General features: G+C 43.5%; 2 protein-coding genes across 5 annotated transcripts in view; one reads left to right on the forward strand and one right to left on the reverse strand.

The window, feature by feature from the left end:
* Positions 1–15,584, forward strand: part of rnf207b (ring finger protein 207b) — a 27,230-nt gene extending 11,646 nt beyond the window's left edge. For 2 of the 3 annotated variants that reach the window (XM_049017066.1, XM_049017068.1), the window contains 11 exons: positions 1,851–1,897; positions 2,271–2,343; positions 3,346–3,414; positions 3,622–3,690; positions 4,173–4,297; positions 7,560–7,737; positions 8,301–8,486; positions 8,576–8,627; positions 8,711–8,828; positions 9,768–9,860; positions 10,440–15,584. In XM_049017066.1, coding sequence (XP_048873023.1) covers positions 1,851–1,897; positions 2,271–2,343; positions 3,346–3,414; positions 3,622–3,690; positions 4,173–4,297; positions 7,560–7,737; positions 8,301–8,486; positions 8,576–8,627; positions 8,711–8,828; positions 9,768–9,860; positions 10,440–10,605 — 1,176 coding nt within the window. In that variant the 3' untranslated portion in view covers positions 10,606–15,584. Of the gene's footprint in view, positions 1–1,850; positions 1,898–2,270; positions 2,344–3,345; positions 3,415–3,621; positions 3,691–4,172; positions 4,298–7,559; positions 7,738–8,300; positions 8,487–8,575; positions 8,628–8,710; positions 8,829–9,767; positions 9,861–10,279; positions 10,342–10,439 lie in introns of all 3 variants that reach the window. The other variant, XM_049017067.1, reaches the window with a different exon arrangement.
* icmt (isoprenylcysteine carboxyl methyltransferase) lies at positions 11,525–17,686 on the reverse strand. 2 transcript variants are annotated; one of them, XM_049017070.1, is made up of 5 exons: positions 17,348–17,685; positions 16,518–16,606; positions 14,588–14,757; positions 14,021–14,238; positions 11,525–13,147 (listed from the first exon to the last, which is right to left on the reverse strand). In XM_049017070.1, exons 1-5 carry the CDS (start codon positions 17,681–17,683, stop codon positions 12,965–12,967), a joined length of 996 nt encoding a protein of 331 aa, XP_048873027.1. In that variant the 5' UTR covers positions 17,684–17,685; the 3' UTR covers positions 11,525–12,964. The 2 variants fall into 2 exon arrangements, with proteins under 2 accessions (XP_048873027.1, XP_048873026.1); XM_049017069.1 differs by lacking the exon at positions 11,525–13,147 and having other exon boundaries at positions 13,814–14,238; positions 17,348–17,686.
* Between the last annotated feature and the right edge of the window lie 3,498 nt (positions 17,687–21,184).

The following is a 21,184-nucleotide window of genomic DNA, read 5'->3' on the forward strand; positions in this document are numbered from 1 at the left end:
GGGATAGGCTCCGGACCCCCCGCGACCCAGTAGGATAAGCGGTTTGGAAAATGGATGGATGGATATATTGTCTATCGGTATTCTGCCTAAAAATACCGTGATGTGGTTCTTAGTCCACATCATTGAGCCCTAGTGGAGATTGTTGAGTATTTGTTGTTAAGCATGTGGCTCAGTGGACTAATCCTGTGATCAGAAGGTTACTGGTTCAAGCCCAGCCTCAGCATGTCTGTGGGTCCTTAACCACCAAACTCCCTTTTTACCTGAATCCCAAAGATTTGTAGAAAGGGTTAGAAAGAATCCACCTTTGGGTGTAGTTTCATATCCTACTGAAAAAATAAGAGAAAACCAACCTTTCATTAAAATACATTTATTGAAAGAAAAAGAAATCCTTTGTCAAGAAATTATTATTTTCAGTAAAACCACATGAGCCACGATTATTGGCAGCCCTGCTTTTAATACTCTGTACAGCCTCCCTTTGCCAGTATAACAGCACTGAGTCTCCTATAACATTTTATAAGGTTGGAGAATACAGAGCAGGGCATCTGAGACCATTCCTCTTTACAGAATCTCTCCAGATCACCCAGGCTCCTCGGCCCTCTCCTCTTCAGCTCAGCCCACAGGTTTTCAGTGGGGTTCAGGTCAGGGGACTGAGATGGCCACAGCAGAAGCTTGATTCTGCGGTCAGCTAACCATTTTTATTTTGATTTGAACATGTGCTCAGGATCACTGTCCTGCTGGAAGATCCAATGACGGTCCAGTTTTAGTTTGCTGGCGCAGGCAGCAAGATTTTGATTTAAAATGTCCTGGCATTTCATGGAGCCCATAATGCCATGTACCCTAACGAGGTTTCCAAGGCTTTTGCAGGAAAAACAACATTACAGAACCTCCACCATGTTGTAGTAGGGATAAGGTTCTTTGTACTACAGCCATCATTCTTTTTACACCAAACCCACCTTGAATGTTGATTACTAAAAAGCTCCATTTTTGTTTCACCAGATCAATGAATTTTGGTTCCTGTCAAAGTTGTACTAGTCTTTCGCAAACTCCAGGTGGTTACGTTTGTGTTTAACTGACAAAAATGGCTTTTTTTCTGGTATAACCATCCAAATAATTCATTAGCATGAAGGTGGCATCTGATGATTTTTTTTCACGGTAAATCACAAGATTTTCCTTGGTCTTGTAATTCGCCACCAGTGATCCTCGGGGATTTTTTTGCCTCTCTTACAATCCTCCTCACTGTATGTGGAGGGAAAATAAACTTGGGTCCTCTTCCTCTTCCAGTTGTCCATTTTTTTAAATTATTGCCCTAACAGTAGAAATGGGCATTTTCAGGCGAGTGGCTATTTTTAATACCCATTCCCTGACTTATGAATGTCAACACACTTCTCCCTCATTTGGTGTCTATGTTCTCTTATCTTTGCCATGTTGATGGATGTCTAAGGGACTTTGGGATCTGCGTCACCTCATGTTTGTACCCCAGTTAATCAGGAAGTCATGGATGACAGCTTGAAGGTTCCTTTTCACTCCAATCAACTCAAAGATGTACAATTTACAAGGGAAACATGCTTCAGTTACATTGTGTTCACCAATAATCATGACATGTGTTTTTGTTAAAAAAAAAAATTGTCGATGAAGGATTTGTTTTTCCTTGAATACATTTTTTTCAAAGAAAGGTTGGATTTTTCTCATTTTTTTCAGTGTGAGATGAAGCTACTTTACTGAAAGGTAGATTTTTTTCTAACCCTTTTTACAAATCTTTGCAAGGGGGCACTATATGTCAGAGACGAACAGATGGACCAACCCTTTACAGAACAGATGAAAATGGATTTAAATATGCGGCTGTTTTGCAGGAAAAACTGGCAGAGAGGAGGAAGATTCTCCTAAAAGCTGCGCAAAGGTAATAGGGGCTTTTTGTCACTTGGTGTTATTCACAAGTATTTTACTTATCAATTACTATCACAGCGACAGATTTACCCGCTTTAGCATTGACTTTCACTGTGCGTGGCTCCGTAGGTCAGGTGCGTGGGAATGGATATATGCGGGTTCAGTTCCTGTAGCTATGTAATAAATTCTTGATTTATTAACAGTTGATTAAAGAATAGCATCTGTAATGTTTTTTTTAATAGTATCACCATGTTTTGGAGATGCTGATTAAACCCTGATTATTTGTAAACAAACAATTGTGAGCAAATTGTACAGCCATTAAAAGTAACAGCGGTACAATGGTGTCACTTCCTGTGCATGCAGCCTGACGGGATGTTCTCTTGCAGTCAGCACGAGGAAAAGGAGAAGGCATTCAAGGAGCAGCTGTCCCACCTGGCTGCTCTCCTCCCTACCCTACAGGTGAGGATCCACCACATCAGAGGGGTGTCCCATCAAGCAGGACTTCTCGCTCAGCCCCGATAACTCGTCAGATTTAAGGTAGTCTGAGCTAGATGGACTTCATCTTTGTTCACTTACATTTAGCCCAGACTACCTTAAATCCAACAAGTCATCTGGCTAAGCAAGAAGTCCTGCTTGGTGAAAGAGGCCACTGATGACATTCAGCCTCTCCATTGCTTTTGTTGCATTTTCACCATTTTAAACAGCTGGTCATTTCCGCTTCAGTACTTTTTTTCTAAGGCACTGCAGTTGGATCCCTCTAGTTATCAGCCCCACAATTACAGATCTGGCCACTTATCCAGTTTATTGCCTGCTGTGACCCTCTACAGCAATAAACTCTGTCCGCAGCCACTCATTCTGCTCTCAGGGCTTTGTTTGGTGATTATTAATTTTCTGTCACAAACAGGGGAGGACAGTAATTCCGGAGGCACGATTTAAATACGTTTGTCTTACATGAACTGGCCAGATGGTGGCACTATTGTGCAGAAATGTACACCCCTCATTATGGATGTAACTTGTAACCCGAAAGACCAAATTGTTTTACATTTAGATTCCTTGGCTTTAATAAGAAATGATTCCTTTGCATGGCTGCCATGTTCGATTTTCTACGATGCAAATCTTGTCCAAATCCTTTAAAAGATGCCAGCTTCTGTTCTCATCAGCAGTAACCCTGAATCAAGCCTTTTAGTGGTTCTTTAAATCAAGGGGCTGCTGGAATTGTACAGCTGCCACCATCTAATCAATCTCACTGTACGTGGCCCACTTCTGCAAAACAGAACTAAATACTGAACTCTTATATCCTTATATATAAGCTTATATCCTCTAGACCAGTGTTTCTCAACCTGGTCCTCCAAGATACACCCGAGATTATGAACCTGCGTCACCTTTACCTCAAGCATTCAGTTGGGGGGGGGCGATCTTGTTGAGATGTGTACTTCAGGCTCTCCGTGCTTCATTTCACAGGTTCACTTGGTCACATGTTCTGCCTTCCTTAGCTCAGCCAATAAGTTTGAATTCCTGGATATGGGATATGTAAGTATGTCAAGTCAATGTGTATCATATGATGGACCTTCCTTAATCACCTGGTCATTTGCAGACGTTGCATTGAAACAATTGTTGAGAAGTTATGCAATAAGCCAAAGATTTTGATATGCTCATGTTAAAATTGTTAAAGTGCAAAAAGAAAAACTGAAATATCTGTGCGGCAGCCTTTTTACCTGAAGTCACCAAATTTTTCAGCAACTGATGGAGAGGCTGAAGAAGATTGTGAAGCTGCCACATAGACTGAGGCCGACTCAGAGCAGCAAGGTGAGGTCGGGCGATTTAACCCAGGCTCCCTCCAGCCAAGTGCTGGGTGGCTGCGATTCGCTGGGAAAGCCTTCCGGCCGCTTCGGAACATGTACACATGTTGCGGTTCAGGATTTCCACTTTAGATTGAATTTAGCAAATAGCTAAACAGGAATGGCTTACTATACACAGCAAGGTTAGGTGCTTTAAATATCCATGATCACAGTCAAGGGTGGCTTGGATACAAATAAAATCCAAATAAAAAATATATATTTAGAGGAATAGATAAGCCGTAACCCACAGTAGTTACCTGCTTAAATTAGCACGGATTCAAGCACGCAGGCATCAGATGGAAAATAGACCAATTAAACAGGCCAATTAAATAAGAACAAAGACTACATTTTGTATGTAACGGGTGGTGGAGGTTTAGACTAAACTTGCTTCTGTGTACTTAAAAAAACTGACGTAGCGGCAATTTACCTTGAAGTCCTCCCCTCCTGCAGATTAACACGGAGTACCGGTCCGAGTTTGCCCGTTGCCTGGAGTCGCTGCTCCTTCTGGGTCAGCGGCGGTCCGTGTCTACCTCAGGGGGCCTCTGCGGCCTGGGCCTGGGCAACGGCAGTGGCCTGTGAGTCTCACTTTTCACTGCTTCGCTGAGGATGGGGGCTTACAGAACAAGTCTGCTATCCTACACCCGAGACCTGTGCCTGCTTTCTATACAGTGACTGGCAGTGCTGGAGGTCCAGTCATCTGCTCATCCATTATTTATCAGTAACTGCCTAATTTATCAGAGCTGTTGATTCTTGGGATGAATAACATGGCTTGAATGTTCTCTGGACATCAATTACATTCAAAATTTTGATCTGACTGAATAAGTCATAACAATAAAATGACGTAGTTCTGCCATTCACTTCAATTCTTCCAGCATACATTAGTTTCAGTGATTTTTTTTAAGGATCAACAAGGACCTTCTTTGATTTGTGTTGCCATAAAATAATTTAGAATCCAAAAAAAGCTTGTTGTTCAAATCTGGTTTAGTTAAAAAGGGAAATCGACTGGTTTTGTTGTGTTTTGTCCCAATAAGACAAAGCTGTAAGAGGATCGATGACCAGGCAGGGTGCTTGGGGTCCTGTTCTAGCAAATGCGTGTCCTCTCTGAAAAGTGTTGTTCCAGAAAAAGCAGTGATAACAAGCTCTGGGTGAATACAGATTCCGAGAAACTGAGGCCTGCAGTCTTCCGTGTTACGGGACTCGCTGCACTTCTCGGTACTTAGCTATTATAGCTGCTATGTGCGCGTTCGTGTTACACGTGCAGCCTAGAAAGATCGGTCCCCTGAATCTCACACACGCCGAATCTAAAAAACACAGGCATACCCAAAGGAGGTCACACGGGACCAAGAAGATATGCCAACTTTGGATATGCTAACTTCGTGCTTAACTGGCATTTTTAGAACACAGATAGCATGGTCATTTGGGAATGTGTGGATATCGTTATGAATAATGTACTGAAATACAGTCTAGTCCATCAGCATCATTTTTCGGCGATATAGAGTATACCAGGCTGATATCCTTTTATGCGTCCTGCTTTTGCCTTTGCTGGTCTTTGTTTTCATTGGCAAAATTTCTGCAGTTAACAATTAGCATAACTCCGGCACTTATGTCTGTCTGCGTGCATGTTCCTTTAAATAGTGTGCTGTCCTTTGTGGGGGGGGGGATATAGGTAAGAGGCTGTCCTACATACATACATGTCACCCCCAGCTCCTCTTTTAATCAGTGTTCGCCCATCATCATTTGGGAAGAGATGACACATGTGCCCTTCCCGATTTTCCACAACAGCGGCCTCACTGTTCGCAGGCCTGTCGCTTACTCTGCTTACAACTCATTGGCTGGCAAAAAGCTCCTCCCGTAGGGGGGGGGGGAGGGGCTATTTCTCCATCACTATTTTTATCAGAATTTCACAGAACTCTCTCGGAATTCCAATGCCGACAGAGAGGCCAGGCAGGCTTGGAGGGGTGGGGGGGCAAAAGGGCAGTATATTCCATATTACTGATGTAACACTCCCCCCCGTGTCAATGTCTTTAATTGGTATTGGCTGTGGGATGACAGGCAAGTTCAAAAGGTTTAGGCAGAGTGTGTTGCTGTCTCCTGGCCACTTCGGGAACCGAATGCATTGTTGCCAGGCCTCCACAGCATAGTCTGCGATAAGAACACAGCTACCGTGCAACTGGCAGGTAAAAATCACGGCTATTTTCTAAGCTAACGGATGCTCATTATTTCTTCTGTTTGGTCCTTATCATTCACGGCGAGTATCAAAACAGTCTGTGTTTTGTACGATGTATGTCGTCTGCTTTGTAGAGATTCAGTTTTTTTCCCACGCTCGATTAAACTGTAGACTTTTAAACCTCGTGTAACTTTACTCGGACCTTATGGACGTACATCTGCTTGTCTCGGTTATAGCTGGTAGCAGTTAGCTCGCGTTGAAGTGACAGTTAGCGGTTTTCTGGCACCTGGTGCCCCAGTGGACACAGACGGTAATAGGTGCTTTTCTTGGTAGCCTTGTTCCCCGCGAGCATGCTTTTCTCTCAAGAGTGACCTTGTGGTTAACTCGTGGCGGGAGGGGCCGCCTGCAGTACACAGTGTCAAGCATAGGCACTTTTCCTGCACTGGATTCCTGGAGCTCTGCTCACAACATCATCAGTGTTATCTTTAGACCATAGACTTAATGATGCTAGGTCCGGAGGCGCGACTTCGAGTCGGCGACAGGTGCACAACGGGACGACAAAGCTCACTGCCTTGACGTCCCAACGGATTTGGGCAACAAGATTCTTCAACCACGACTATTGTAGCGTTGGTCGATGAACCGCTGGCTTGAATTCCTGTCTCGGGTATTCTGACATGTGAAATGTTTCCGTGCCTTTCATTGAATCCTATGGGCTCCACTTGAAAAGGTGAGAGGAAATCTCCAAAGATCTCAGAAAGGACACATGGGTAAAATATCTGTAGAGAGGTTGTCGTTTGGGTCTGTCTTTGTTTTCAGTCACAAATACATGCCGCTTGTACATCTGACTGTTAATGTCTGTTTGCGCATACTGTAACATGCTCACTTCCTGTGCTGGGGACAGCAGCCCGACCAACTCTTACGGCATCTTGAGTTCTCGGCTTTCTGAATAGGAACCTAGTTACATAGTCTAGTTTTCAGCAGGGGAATGTCTAAATGGCAGAATATGCTTCTGGAATTAATCATAAAATAACTACAGCATTACTGTTAAAAAACTGAATTCAAACACAAAAATAATCATCAACACAGCAAGAATAGGATAATTAAGAAAAGGAGCCATCAAATTTCCAACTGCTTCTCTAGTATGCAAGCGGGTTGGCGAAAGCCTATTCCAGGTGACCTAAGGGACAAAGCAGGGTAACACCCTTGTTAGTATACCAGTCCATAAAAAAAGTGAAAAGAGAAATTATAAAGAAATTAAACTGAGTAAATAGTTTGTAAAACCATGAGTATTTGAGTATTCAGCAAAGTTGTTGTAAGAGTGTTGCAGTTGTTGTTGTGTGTGGACCTAAGGTAAGGACATGCTTTGTGGCAGGCAAGGGCATAGATTTTGGACGATTCTCAGATCAAGCCAATGCCCTGGGCAACATGGAACTTTGGGCATTCATGGTAGAGACAAGGGGCAAGATTTTGATTGGTTCTCTGGGCAAAGAGCCCTGTTCTTTAGTTGAGTGGACTAATCTTCTTTTTCTGGTAATTTGCGCTGGTTGTAGCAGTGTGGTTTAAATCCCTAGCTAGTCCCACACCTATCACACGGTCACCGAGTGAAAGTTGGTAGAGAAGAGTTGGAAGACCTTGACATGTAGGTGTGATTGGTTGCTCTCCCTCACCAGATTGCAGTCCTCCCTGTCTGTGCCGTGTCATTCGCCCTCAATCAGCGACATGTCACTGGGCTCATCTGTGGTACGCAAACCCACCTCCCACCGATACATCAGTACCAAAGTCCTGCTGGCAGAGGGTGGTGACACCCCCTTCACCGAGCATTGCCGCAACTACGAGAATATCTACAAGGTGAGTTAAGCTCCACCTCCCTCAACATCACATGGCGATGATACGAAGAATTAAACTAGAAAATTCATATGGGGCAGGATATCTGCACTTCTCATTGGTTACTTTATTGGTTGTCACTAGGTTAAATCTAGCAATAACTGGACATTAATGATTCTGAATCCTAATTTCACCGACCACAGTGATATGTCTGCCAGCCACCAAACTGCATGTAGTGTCTCTCAGTTGCCTCCCATTTTTAGAAGAGCAAGTAGTTAAGCAGTTAAAAAATGAATGAACAGCAAAAAGTCACTGATTTGAATCATAGGGGTCCAGGGGGTAAAAAATATTAATGCATAAAAGTAGATAAAAGTGTAGAAGAGCTGTTGAAGTCGTGTTGACCTTTATCCATTCACCTCTTTTGCTTGGTATGTAATATACTTTCTTAATCATCTTTTGGACATATTTTTTTGTCATTTACATACCAGGGCATTTACTGAAGGTAAGCAACAGTAACCTTCTCAAGAGCTCTTCTTAAGAGTATTATAGTAATTTTTGGCCCAGCAATCCTGTGTGGCTTTTCCAAGACTCTGCAGACTGAGATCCAGAAGCTGAAGGATCAGGTGCAGGAAATGCACAGGGATCTGACCAAGCACCACTCGCTCATCAAGACGGACACCATGGGGGAGATCCTGGAGAAGTCGCTGCGGGTGGATAGCCAGATTGCGTCTGAGTACTCCGCTGTGGAGATGATGAGGACTGTCTTTGAGGAGGTGAGGGTCCAGAGGCTTTTGGTAACGGGATAATCTTGGAAAATTGGGTGGAAAAAAGAAAATCAGAGATTGGGTCATTTTCATCCTAGATTTGGGAAGAGACATTTCAGAGGGTGGCCAATGAACAGGAGATCTATGAAGGTATGAGGGACGTCTGAGTCTGAATCCTGTAGGTTGGGGTTTGGAGGTCTCAGCCTAATGTTGCTCATTTGTGCTCTTTCCAGCACAGCTTCACGACCTACTGCAGCTGAAACAGGAGAACAACTACCTGACAACTATCGCCCGGCAGATCGGACCCTACATCCGGTCCATAGCCAAGGTGAAGGAGCGTCTGGAGCCCAGGTACTAACCACTGCCGATACCAACCAGCAGTTTGGGTGCCACCGGGTGAATCATGTTAGGAAGGCTGACATCTGGCATAGAGAGCAGTATCTCTTGGGCTTCTTATCTAATCTTTCTATCCAACCAAATGTCCATTGTAAACGATATCACATTATATTGTTGAGTGTTTGCTTAAACAACAATCCACACTGTACTGTTCACCACAGAAGAGACGCAGGCTTCAGTTTGCTGTCTGCTTATGGTCCGGTTGCATGAAGGGAGACGCATTACTGGGAACCTTTTAAATTCACAAATCCAGCCTGATAAATGTATGGAAACTTAACATGTGTCAGTCCTGCCAGCTCTTATGGCACCTTGTGTTCTGTGCTTTCAGGATAGGGAACCAATGAGCTGCATAGAACATTATAAACTACATGCATAATTTGTTCTAGATTAGGATGACTGCTCATTGGGGGAATGAAATATATTTTATGACTGATAAAGCTAATTGGCAAACAAGGCACTAAAATAACCTTCCCCCACACCAATTACAAATTTTAGCTATATATTTTTTGACTGCAGTCACGATTGTATAATTTGCACCAATTCAAAGTATCCAGAAATGCACCAAGGGACTCATGAGAGTAATTAATTTGACTTGCCTGGTGTTATATGTCAGGGATCAATCAAGCTTCAAGATTATGCTTTAATTTGCAGGAAATGCATTAAAAGAAAAAACTAATGTTTAGTAGACAGCAAACTATTCTATTCTAATCATGATTTAACACGACTGACATAATAATTACTGACTGGTTTAGTTAGAGGTGCCATAGAGTGAAATGTGACTTCACCTCGACATGTATATGCAGAGTTTGGTACATGGAACTGGCATCCCATGAATCTCAAACACAAATCATTTTGCCTTCATCTTTATGATTTAATGTCTTTGTTTTCTTGTAGACTGAAAGAGCCAACGGACCTGAAGGACGACCGCACAGAGACCATGCTGAATATCTACGATGACTGCAGCATGATCACAGACACACAGCACAGGCAATGCTCTCCTCATACCCACAACACTCCCTTTCTTATGCTCCCATAAAGTGGACCGGCTTGTACTTAAAGCCAGGCTCTTGTTAACCTGAAGCGATAGGGCCTTAAGTAAAAGCAATTAAGAACATGGTCATTAAACAGAAGCTTTAGCTAAGAGAATACGTGTAAATCATGCAAGTGATCCTCAAAATGAGTAGTGTGACGCTAGAAGGAGCAGAAACAAGACTGAAATGATCTTTGACTTTTGTAATGCTCTCGGGATGAATCTCAATACCAAGAACACAAAGATCGTACTTGTGGTCTTGGCAAGTCCGATCTGGCTAACTTGCCTCCCAAGAAAGAACTTGGGGTGCAGTGAAGCTTGGGACTAGTCTGGTTGGGTGAGGATGCAAGTGATGTATCCTTGACATTTGGGGCAGAACAAGACCAACATCCAGAAAGTTTTACCATCCTCTGAACAATGGAAGATGACGTGAAACAGGTACACGAAAACACAACTTTGGTCAAATCCGTGTATTGAGATTCACCCTCTGAGTAGGGTTAATAGGCGGCTTTACTGAATCTGCGCTTACTCTGCAGAAATGACCTGACCTGTGCTGCAGAGGACAATCGCGACAAGGTTCCAGACAATCGCTCAATCAACATCCTGTCTGAAGATGTGTCGCTTAAGAACAAGGACTACTACTGGTCGGGGAAGCAGAAGAACTCCATGGATGTGCCTGGTCGGAAAGAGATGCCTTTATAAAAGCAGTTCCAATTAAAAATGACTGCATGGAGTCAAGCAGTTCCCCAGTGCTGTCTTTCACTGCACCATCGGGGGGCACCATCAGCGACACCCTTACCCGGCATTTCCTTCAGCACCAGTAGGAGGTACTGCTCAGGATTCACAGCCAGCGCGTTTGCAGGCACCTGACCTGAACTGACTGATGTTACTCGTCTAGGTATAGCTGTAGGTTTTCCATAAATGGAATTAATAAACGTATAAACAAACATTTTATGCAAGCACAGTGAGGCAGTACTTCAGAATTGTGAATCTGGAGGATCAACGCAAATGGATGATTTTTATAGAAAATATGGACCTCTTTTTTCAGATATTTTTACCGAGCTAGAGTTCCCTATGATAATGAATGCTCAATGATCGATATTATATTGGTGTTATTGCTGTAATACTTCCTATAGTTTTTTTTCAGCAGTATTTTAAGTAAACTAAAGCACAGATCAGTTGATTTAATGAACAAATCCAGTCATTATAAAGATGTAGTGGACACAAATAGCGAAGCATGTTAGGTGTCTGCTTGTTATCATAGCTGTAGGTTTCTGTCCACGGCTGTTTTTAACATTTGTGTTTAGGGTTAAAACTAAAACTGGGAGCAGAAACCGGGCTCTGAAGTGGAGACAAAGGAAAGAGCAAAGATCAAGAATGACCAGGAGCTGGAATTCATAGTCTTTGACTTTCATGGTGACTGAACGGGTTGAGAGATGATGACGATGCAGAATTACAACAGCAGCTCTCAGACGAGTTTGACTTTCAGTTTTGATAACTCAGGAGGTGCACGGCCGTGCAGTGCTGTGCGAAGAGCTGTTTGCAACAGGACTTCTGTGGAGATGCATGGTTTTAAGCCAAGTCAGTCCCACTCGTAATTTATGAAAATACTCAACAGCTGTGAGGGGGGGGTATAAAAAAATTTATTGATTGTCTGAATTCACAATTGTCAAAGGCAAATTGAAACATAACATAACATGTTGTTTGAAGATGGATGACGCCAGTAATATGAAGACAAAAGCTATCACAGATGTAACTTGGCTGAACTGGACCAAGAGGTATCAAGTGTTTCAGCAGGCTTGAGATGGCCCATCATCAGTACAGGTTTATCGTAACCAGGTCTTTTTGGTATAACAGTCAACCTAGCCAACAATAAATATCATGGAGACAAAAAAATGATAATACCTTGCTTTATTTCCCTAAATCCATTTGCAGAGTCTTATATTTACTAAAAGTCAAGTCAAGTAAAATGTCTACCAACAGTGCCCCTCTCCCCCAACCTCTGAAAACCTTGGGCAGTAGTACCTCCTAAAATGAAGTCATCACCCTTAAAACACAACCGAAGCCCTTACGTTAAGTCTCTGCAGCCATGACTGCTCACCAAAAAAAGTGCATTAAAGAGTTTCAATTGGTTGATTCAGTACACAGAACGGCTGAGGCCCTGGGGGAACGGGGGAGGAGGGGGCCACCCGGACTCGGACACATTTTGCGGCTCTTTTGGCGAAATGCTAGCCAGGAAATCGAACATTCAGGCAGACCTCACAATATGAAGGAACCCGTACTGATTTGTGAAACCGAAACCTGTCATCCCGTCGGAACGTGACTGTACACAAGTTAATGATCCATCTGCTACACGCTTTGTGATCGTCCTCAACGAAGACAAGGCCTCATTACTCACGCCTGAAGCTAAAAGCGGCCCTGAATGAGGGCGAGGGATCCCAGCCACCCACCACAAAGACGTCAAGTGTCTGATGACTGCGTCTATGTGCCGAAGCATCCAGAATGAAAACAGAAAAACGATAAAGACAGAAATAATTAATTTTAGAGCTGAAAAAAAACTCTAAAATTGCTTAATACTGGCCTCATGAAGCAATGTGATAAAGAAAGTCAAAAATTATGACAAAATAGAGGTGCACAGGGAGCTGAACACTGGCCACCAGTTTGGTGCTCAGTGACTGAATGCACTAAGAAACAGACCTGATGAAGACCTAGACTGAACAGAACAGTGACCTTGGCCAGCGCGCTGCGGTGAGACACCCCGGCACACACAGTGATGTTTGGAAATTAAACAACATTAAAAATGATACATCATGTGTGATTGGCTGTTACCCACCCACGTGTCAGGCTGCTGGAATTAGGGAAGGGTGGGGGGGGGGGGGGGGGTACAAGCCATTATAGTGCTCAGTATTTAGTTTCAGTATCTGTGTGACCACTTTGGTCCCTGCAGCAACCAGAAGGCCAACGATGGCATGACCGGTGTCCTCTGGCATCCTCACAGGAGGTCAGCTTGAAAGCAAAGTCTTAAAAAAAATCCCATTTCCGAATCCCTCTTCCCCGGCATTCAGCTCTGTACCCGGATGCCTGGGATGAAGGGCAAACCCGTGGGCACCTTTCGCTTGTAGTCCAGGTAGTCCTCACCGAAGAAGTGGATTAGCGAGATTTCTTCCTCCTCAATGCGCTCGCGGAAGAAACGCCAGCTGGCTAGGGTGTAGCCCAGTAAGCAGACCGGGTTACATAGCATCACCTGAGCAGGGAGACAAATACATACTGCGTTATACATCACCTCAAAATGTACAAGGATGTGCATTTAGTAGTGACAGCCAAATTAAGCTTCATGAACCATTTGCTATATGTTCTGACTCCACTAGATGGTGCTCTCTGTTCAAAAAAGGGCTCAAAGCAAACCAAGAGCACCATCTAGTGGGGTCAAAAAATATAGCAAATGGAACACGAAGCTTCTTTTGGCCATCACTAGCGTTTAGGGCTGACCTTTATAGACAAGTGTTTGTACTATATTTATCCAGCCATATTTTACAACTGCCTAACCAGTACAGGGTTGGAGGAGAGGCACAGGGCGCAAAGCAGGGGACGCAGAAATGGAATACAGACAGCAAAACCAGTTTAATGACGGCAATGGATGTAACTGCAGGAAGACTATGGGAGGAAACTGGGGTACCGAGATGCATCCTGGGGTCTGTTTCCCAAAATCTCCTGTTTGCAACCTGAACAGTGGGGAAACCATTTAGTCACATGGTTCCAACTATGTAAGCTGCTAACTTTTGGGAAACTAACTTCTGGATGACATGGAGAAAGAACACAAACTCGCAGAACTGGGGGGTATGAATCAAACTGACAAAAAACAAGTAAAACGTTCACATGTATACTGAAGTGATCCAAGCGCTTTTCCTATCTATATCTTAGCATTTGTATACTTGGAAAATTTGACTAAGAGTTCTTCATCCAAATTGACAGCGTAAGACCGTAAAAATGATGTAACTATCTGGGCTCTCCCGACGTAGGGCTCAGAACAGGACACATGAGTTGAAAAAGTTAGTTTTTCCAATATACGCAGTAATACTAAGAACCAATGTATTACAGTGCTTGTTATAAAATTCACCTGCGTGCCAATGCTCCAGTAGAACCAGCCAACGTATGAGGGGTGCCGGCAGTAGGCGTAGACCCCGCTGGTCACCAGCACGTGGCTCTGGGCCTTCTCGTTCTGGACCACGTGGTTGAAGTTCGAGCCGGCAGTCAGCATGGCGGACTTGCGCAGGCCCTCTCCACAGAACACCATGAACAACCCCAGCAGGCTGACCCAGCTCAGCTGCTTCAGCTCTGCGAGGGAAGAGAGAAGCGGCGGGGATCAGCCCACGGCCACCACACCGTACCATGATGCACCCAGGTCCTCAGCCATTGGCTCGCGAAACGGGGGGCTAACAGGAACAGACAGTAAGGTAGCGATTAGGCTTGGGAAGCATTGTGGTAATATGGAACACTGCAGAATTTTTGGATATTACTGCAGTATACAATGAGCCACCAAGCTGTGCATAAATGGTCTCAGATGGGACAAATAATATATGAACAGGCCCGACTGGGGACTAAAATGGTGTTTTCTATTAAAACTCCAAGTGTAAAAAAGGCCACTAATATTAAGCAAGAAGAGTTCGAGGAGCAGCAGGGGCACCTGGGAAGAGGAGTCTCTCGACCATGAACTCCACCCATGAGGACACGGCTGCTATAGTATACTCCACGCTGTGGTTCAGCAGGAAGGAATCCAGGGACAGGCTACGAGGGTTAATGATGGCCGTCACCAGGTACTCGGAGTAGTGGAAGAAGGACAGGGAGCACATGTACCTGCGAGAAAGGTGTCACTGTTAAGGGGTCCAGCTGTCAGAACCCCAGGTGAAAGATATTTAGACAGTACTGGGTTAAACCTTAACTGCTACTGCATACGTGACAAGCTGCATAAAATCCAAACTTCACAGACTTTTCCAGACACTTTTAATAGCCTTTATACACCTTTTCCACAACCTTATCACTGTCGCAAAGAAAGAGAACTACATCCTCAGAAGAACAATGAACGTCTGCCAGAACTGAGGAAGATAGATCAAGACATTTGGCGACCTAGCAACCAAACAGGCAAAAGAAACCAAAAGAAAGTCTAAAGAAAAGCTTACATCTACGGCCCGGAACACGCCAAGCCAATTTTCGGCCTTTGGAAACTGTCACAGCATCGGTGAGAGTTGGTGACTGCCTGTCGGACATGGTTAGTCACCATCGGTGCCATTTTGACCAATTTAGCATGCTGAATCGGCTTCAGAGCTAGCTGGTGAAACTAAGCTCTCTGACTGGGCTGTATGTCAACTGTCACCTCTAGTCGTGCCAGTGTGTTCCAGCGCAAGTTTTCACAATCAATGGGAGCCGATGTCAGCTGATGGGAACCGATTATTTGTCGTCGTTGGTCTGCACTAGTCTTTTGCCGTCGGCTTGGTGTGTACCCAGCTTAAGGTTGTGGTCAAGCTCTTGGCTAATAGCTGAAGAGAAAGACAGTCTTCCCCTAGCAACCTAGAAATTGTTTTAAGCATGCCCTTCTTCCAGTTGAACTTCTGTAGAATGGTGCTGATTTTTGTATGACAAAACTGTCTATCTTGCATGCAATAAAGGGCTTTCATATTTACCGAGCTTATCGCCTTGTCTGACTTGTGAATTAGAAAAGTTCCACGATACCCATTAGCTTGACGGGGGTCAGTGCAAACGGAACAAAACAGAGAATCTTCTTCAATTAATGCAAATACCGCACCGTCATTATACTTAACACCAGCCGGAAAACTTTTTAATAGGCAACATATACCGGCCAAAAAAAGTTGCACACATTAATATTAACATTTTGTTGGACCACTTTTAGCCCTGATTATGGCATTTGCCGTGGCATTGTTTATGCAATGTCTCAAGATTCATTTCTGTCCAGATTTGCATGGATTCTTTTTACCAAGATATTATACTGATGACGAGAGAGTCGAACCGCTCTGTAGTGCTGACCAGCACGTCCAAGAGACTTTCAATAATTTGTTGGACAGTGCTTAACCGAATTGTAATACTTTCCACAAAGTCCTTAGTAGTTTTCTTTGCTTGATGGAAGTCAATGATTTCCCACCTTCTGAAACACTGTGACATCATTTATGTGATCACAAGACACGTCTTCAGATATGGTTGTTTAGAACCATAGGTACACACTGCATCAGCTAAAATTAAAGGAATTATTGTCAACTGAAACAAATGATAATTAAGCATTGCAATGATGATCCAATCATTAGCTCTCATGTATTAGTTTATTTAAATTCAAACAGCAACGTTTTTTTGGCCAGGGAGTCTATAACAGCTATGTGACGTCATCTTCTTGTTATTCACATCACAACATTCGTAGATAATTCTACGGGTTTATTTTAATGAGGGTTTCCTTGTGGGAAAATATATGCTATCATTTAGACTTGTTCCTCGCACCACAAAGCTGACGATCGTATTGATTTAATATGCAGTTCCATCCCAGCCCTGGGAAATCCCAGTATATTGCAGGGAAACCACGAGGTGTGACGTAGTTAGTCAGGGTATCTTACCAGCCAAAATGCGTCCATGCAGTTTCAGCGAAGCTGATCAACAAGCCACACCCGAAAGCGCAGCCCAGGAAGGAGGCTCGTACGGCGACCTGGGGGCCGTAAAGGAGATGCGGGGGGGGGGGGGGTAGGGGGGTCAGCTCCTGCTCTCAAACGTCACTGAACTGTGCAGCAAGCGTTTCAAAACAGTCCATAACGACTGCAAAAAAATCCGTATTTGATTTTACATTCAGAAATAACTAATAAATTGAATACAGGAAGTAAAAGCATCTCCACACTTTTTCATCCCATGTTTAATAAAAAATAATTCCGTTACGTACAGCTTGGGTTACCTTTTTATTTCTGCTGACTTACTGCTTCCACGTTCGTTTTACAGTACGATATTTACCCCAAAAAATATCTTTATAAAATTCAGTGAGTAAAAACACCTTTCTACGCTTATATGGCTACTGTATGCAGAAGTGCACAGTAATTAAGAAACTAAGCATTCATCTGTCAACTGTCATGCAGGGAATCGCTGTCAGCTGGTTAAAAGGGGGAAATTCCGCTGGATCCCCTGGTTAAGTGGTCACATGTACAGCATCACCGTACCGAAGAGGTTATATTAGTTGTAATAAGATTACCTAACCATACATGACCCAAATCCTAATACCATCAGGCTAGCTAGATTAAGGGCATGCCCAGGCAGACAGGCACAATGTCAATAGTTTTCGATGCTACACAGAATGCAAATGTGACAAGTAATACAGATCTAAAGCATCTTCCAAACTTCAGACTAAGCAACCACACAGGATTAAAGTGGAAAAACAATTGTAAATGATTTAGAATCTTACCTTATACAGAGGTCCTTTGTAAATAATTAGCAATAAACCTTGTACAACCCCAATATATACCGCAATTGCTATCTTTCCCCTTATTCCAGAGAAATACTCGAAAACCCAACCGATGTGTGATCCTAGCGACGTAAGTAGAGGAATCAAAACAACACCTATTCCCAAAAAGAAGCTGGTTATACTTATTCTTCCTTCTAAGACTAACTTATTGCCTGCCATGTTGGTAACCGAGCGCTCTGCTGAAGCATCGCGATCTTTTCTAAATTTACCCGAGTCAAGCAGGTACAGCACAGAAGCTGGGCAGCCGCAGGCGTCCGCCCGCCGCCCTGACGTCATCAAAGCGCGTCGCCCACGTGGAGTGACGCCAGGGGTCGGATTAATATTAGATAATATATCTCGATCCGGGGCCTTACGGATCTGAAGGCTAAAGGAACGATTTACTCAAGAGCAGAGTATTTTGGGGTAGCATGCACATTTATGACAGTCATAATTGATTTGAGTTGATGTCCAGTAAGCGTGTCATTAACAAATGCGTGGAATGAATTGGTACAGATTAGATGTGAATGATCTGTGAATTATTTACGGAATGTCCATTTTCCAAACCGCTTATTCTACTGGGTCGCGGGGGTTCCGGAGCCTATGCCGGAATCAATGTGCACGATGCAATTTAGCAACTCCGATCAGCCTCAGCATGTTTTTGGACTGTGGGGGAAACCGGAGTACCCAGGCGGAGACTCGAACCCGGGTCCCAGGGGTATGAGGTGCTAACAGTGCTAACAACTGCACCACCATGCCACCCCTTTACAGAATGTAAAAAAATTAAATTAGATGTAGTAATTAGATGTAGGGGGCAGCGTGTGGCTCAGTGGGCTAAGCCTGTGTCCTTGTAATCAGAAGGTTGTAGGTTCGAACCCAGCCTCAGCACATCTGTGGTTGTAGGTTCGAACCCAGCCTCAGCACATCTGTGGGTCCTTGAGCAAGACCCTTAACCCCCAGCTCCCAGGGCGCCACTACGGGTGGCAGCCCTTCGCGGTCAACTTACTCCACAAAGAGCAAGTTGAGGGAGGCATAAAGATAATTTCCCTACAGGGGATCAATAAAGTATCAATTAATTAATTAAAAGTTTAAATATTTTCTAACACGTCTTTATTTGAAGGATAAAAAATAATATCTTAGATTTCTATAGCTATGATTCAGTTGTTCAGTACAAGGTCATACCAGAGGACCCTATCTCAGGCTACAGGGGATGCATGTCCAGGGGAAACTCGCCACGGCATATAATCCATTGCAGGACACATTCACATACACTATATAAGCAGTATACCAGCAATATATCCATTCACCCAATTTCAAGGCTTCAAACTGCCGATCTTGGAGGTACCGGGTCCAACAGGGGCATATGCTTCTAGTTACAGGCGACCTTTTGCTTACGAACTCAATTCATTCGCTAATGCTGGTCGTAACTCAAGTTAGTCGTAAGTCAAGACTATTTTCCCCATAAGAAGTAATGGAAATACCCATAATGCGTTCCGTAATTTACCAGAAACACCAATAATTTTCCCAGTGTACTCACCATCTGCCTTTCGTGCATCCACACTAATAATAGCCTTTCTACCTCGTCTAACTCATTCATCGTGACTTACTAATTTGAGGTACACCAATAGCAACACTACCTTCCTTATACAAATCTTTTCTTTGTAAGATTGTCGAGATGGTGGATTTCGACATTCTGTACATATATTAGCGAGATCAATCACACGAACGCCACTCTCACCTTTCTGCACTATTTCCCTATTCCTTTCGATAGTGATTGCTTACTTTACCTCCTCTTCCTTCCTTAGCTTCTTTTCTAGCATTTCTGGGGCCATTTTGACAGCAATTAGCGAAATTAACTATATAAAGCAGTACACTGACCAAAATGACGCCCACAAACAGGCGTATCTGATGCGTACAGGCGCCTCTCGGTTCATCTCGGCTCTTTGTTCACAGCCGCACAAGCGGATACACGACTTGGTCTCAACCGGCATTCGGGTCGTAACTCAAGATTCCGGTCAAAACGTAACCCAAGTTCTTTGTATGTCAGGCCAGTCGTAACTCGGGGGTCCACTGTACTTCTGTCACTATCGATCATTTATTTGTAGTGACGTGTCATCTGTGTATTTTCTAACATACAAAAGTCTGCCGATTAGCCCCTCGAGGGTTCCGGCCCTCACTCAGATTGTTCTCTCCATGTTGCACATTTTTCTTTCCACTTCGGTTCCCTCCCAGGATTTCTTGTCTGCCCCCCCAGTTGTATGCATTCCCTACACCGGACTGCCTCTCCCTCAGAAGTGTCTCTGTGCTTGTGCTGCACGATAGGTGGCAGTATAGTAACTGTTAGATTGTAACTACTAACCATGCATGTGATTTTAGTGGAAATATGTGATAAATTACTGTAAACTATTGATTTGATTCATTTCTTAATAAATGTATTAGGATACTGTGTGTGGGGGGGGAGCAATTTTACACATTATTAGCTAGTATCATCGCTTTGAGATTTCATCCTGCGAACGGATAATTCTGTTGCTTCATAAGTTTCTTGTTACACAGAAGGAATTTTAAAGCTTTGTGTTAGAAATAGGTCGCATTTTTCTACTCATATTGAAATATATTTATAACTTCCACGCATCAGGCGTGACACTGACGCTTACTGACTCTAAGGTTCACCCAAGAAATCTTACGGCAAATCTGTGTTATACCATTATAAACCTAGAATTTTCTCCATCAAAAGCGTCTGTTTTCAAGGTGATGATAAAACGGCTTAACGCATGTAAATGTGTCTGCATGTGTGTGCATGTGTCTGCATGTGTGTGCATGTGTCTGCATGTGTGTGCAGACTTGTATCGGACTGAAAATCTCACGCCAGCCGGCTGACCAATGTTGGCAGCCATGCTTTATAATATGAATTAACAAAGTCTTGCCTCAGTTCAGCCTTTTTGCGTTTAACTAAAGGTATCTATAGAGCCTATGAGTTCTGAAAAAAAGATTCTCCAGGGTTGCTATTATTATTATTATTATTATTATTATTATTATTATTATTACAGTAAAAGGGGAAATGCATGTAAGTCATTCATCCAGTATGTTGCTTAATTTTGCAGTGTTTCACCATAATGTTATAAATTTTTACCAAAAAAGCAAATATACATTCCAGGTCAAATCACTGCCCTCCTTGCATGGGCTTGTGAGATGTATCTTTCTTCTGTTCAAAGCCACTCTACATTTATTAGTCTCAGTGCTGCACGGATCCCATTTCCTTCCTTGACGTTCCCACCTTCCTGTCAGTTTTCCTCCCACTTGTAGCATTAACTTTATATATTTATACAAATGTGTCAATTAATAACCCAGACTGCTATTTATGTTTGTTTTAAACCAAGCAATTGTGTGAATGTGCTGCTTTGGGTGACTGATAAAATAATTAGAAATATATAAAACTAGGTAATATTTAACTTGAACAAAAGTAAAAGTAATAGTTTGGTGGCCCAGTGGTTAGGGAAGCACATTTGTAATTGAAAGATTGCTGGTTCAGATGCCTGACCATTAACGTATCCTGAGCAAGGTCCCGCCCCCCAGCACTGCTCCCCGGGTGCTGAATTAGCTGTCCCCTGCTATGTCACATATGGGTTAAATGCAGAGGACACATTTCATTGTTGTGTGCTGTGGTGTGTCAACGCTGATCTCTAAGCAGCTGTCTGCAGTACCACCATGGAGCTGCGGGGGTTAAGGGTCTGTGACTATTCTTGGACTCGACCCAGCAACCTTATGATCACAGGTAAGCCACACACAGCTGACAGCTTCCCA

The sequence above is a fragment of the Brienomyrus brachyistius genome, chromosome 6 (genome assembly GCF_023856365.1).
Source record: "Brienomyrus brachyistius isolate T26 chromosome 6, BBRACH_0.4, whole genome shotgun sequence".
NCBI classification, from domain to species: domain Eukaryota; kingdom Metazoa; phylum Chordata; class Actinopteri; order Osteoglossiformes; family Mormyridae; genus Brienomyrus; species Brienomyrus brachyistius.

Bases quoted from the DNA above. Each gene is read 5' to 3' on its own strand.
- icmt (XM_049017069.1), bottom strand. From the start codon at position 17,683: ATGACGTCAGGGCGGCGGGCGGACGCCTGCGGCTGCCCAGCTTCTGTG. The intron at 16,607-17,347 runs GTAAGATTCTAA...TACGGCCCCCAG, and splicing joins ACAAAGGACCTCTGTATAAG to GTCGCCGTACGAGCCTCCTT. The intron at 14,239-14,587 runs GTGCCCCTGCTG...CTTCCCTCGCAG, and splicing joins CGAGAGACTCCTCTTCCCAG to AGCTGAAGCAGCTGAGCTGG.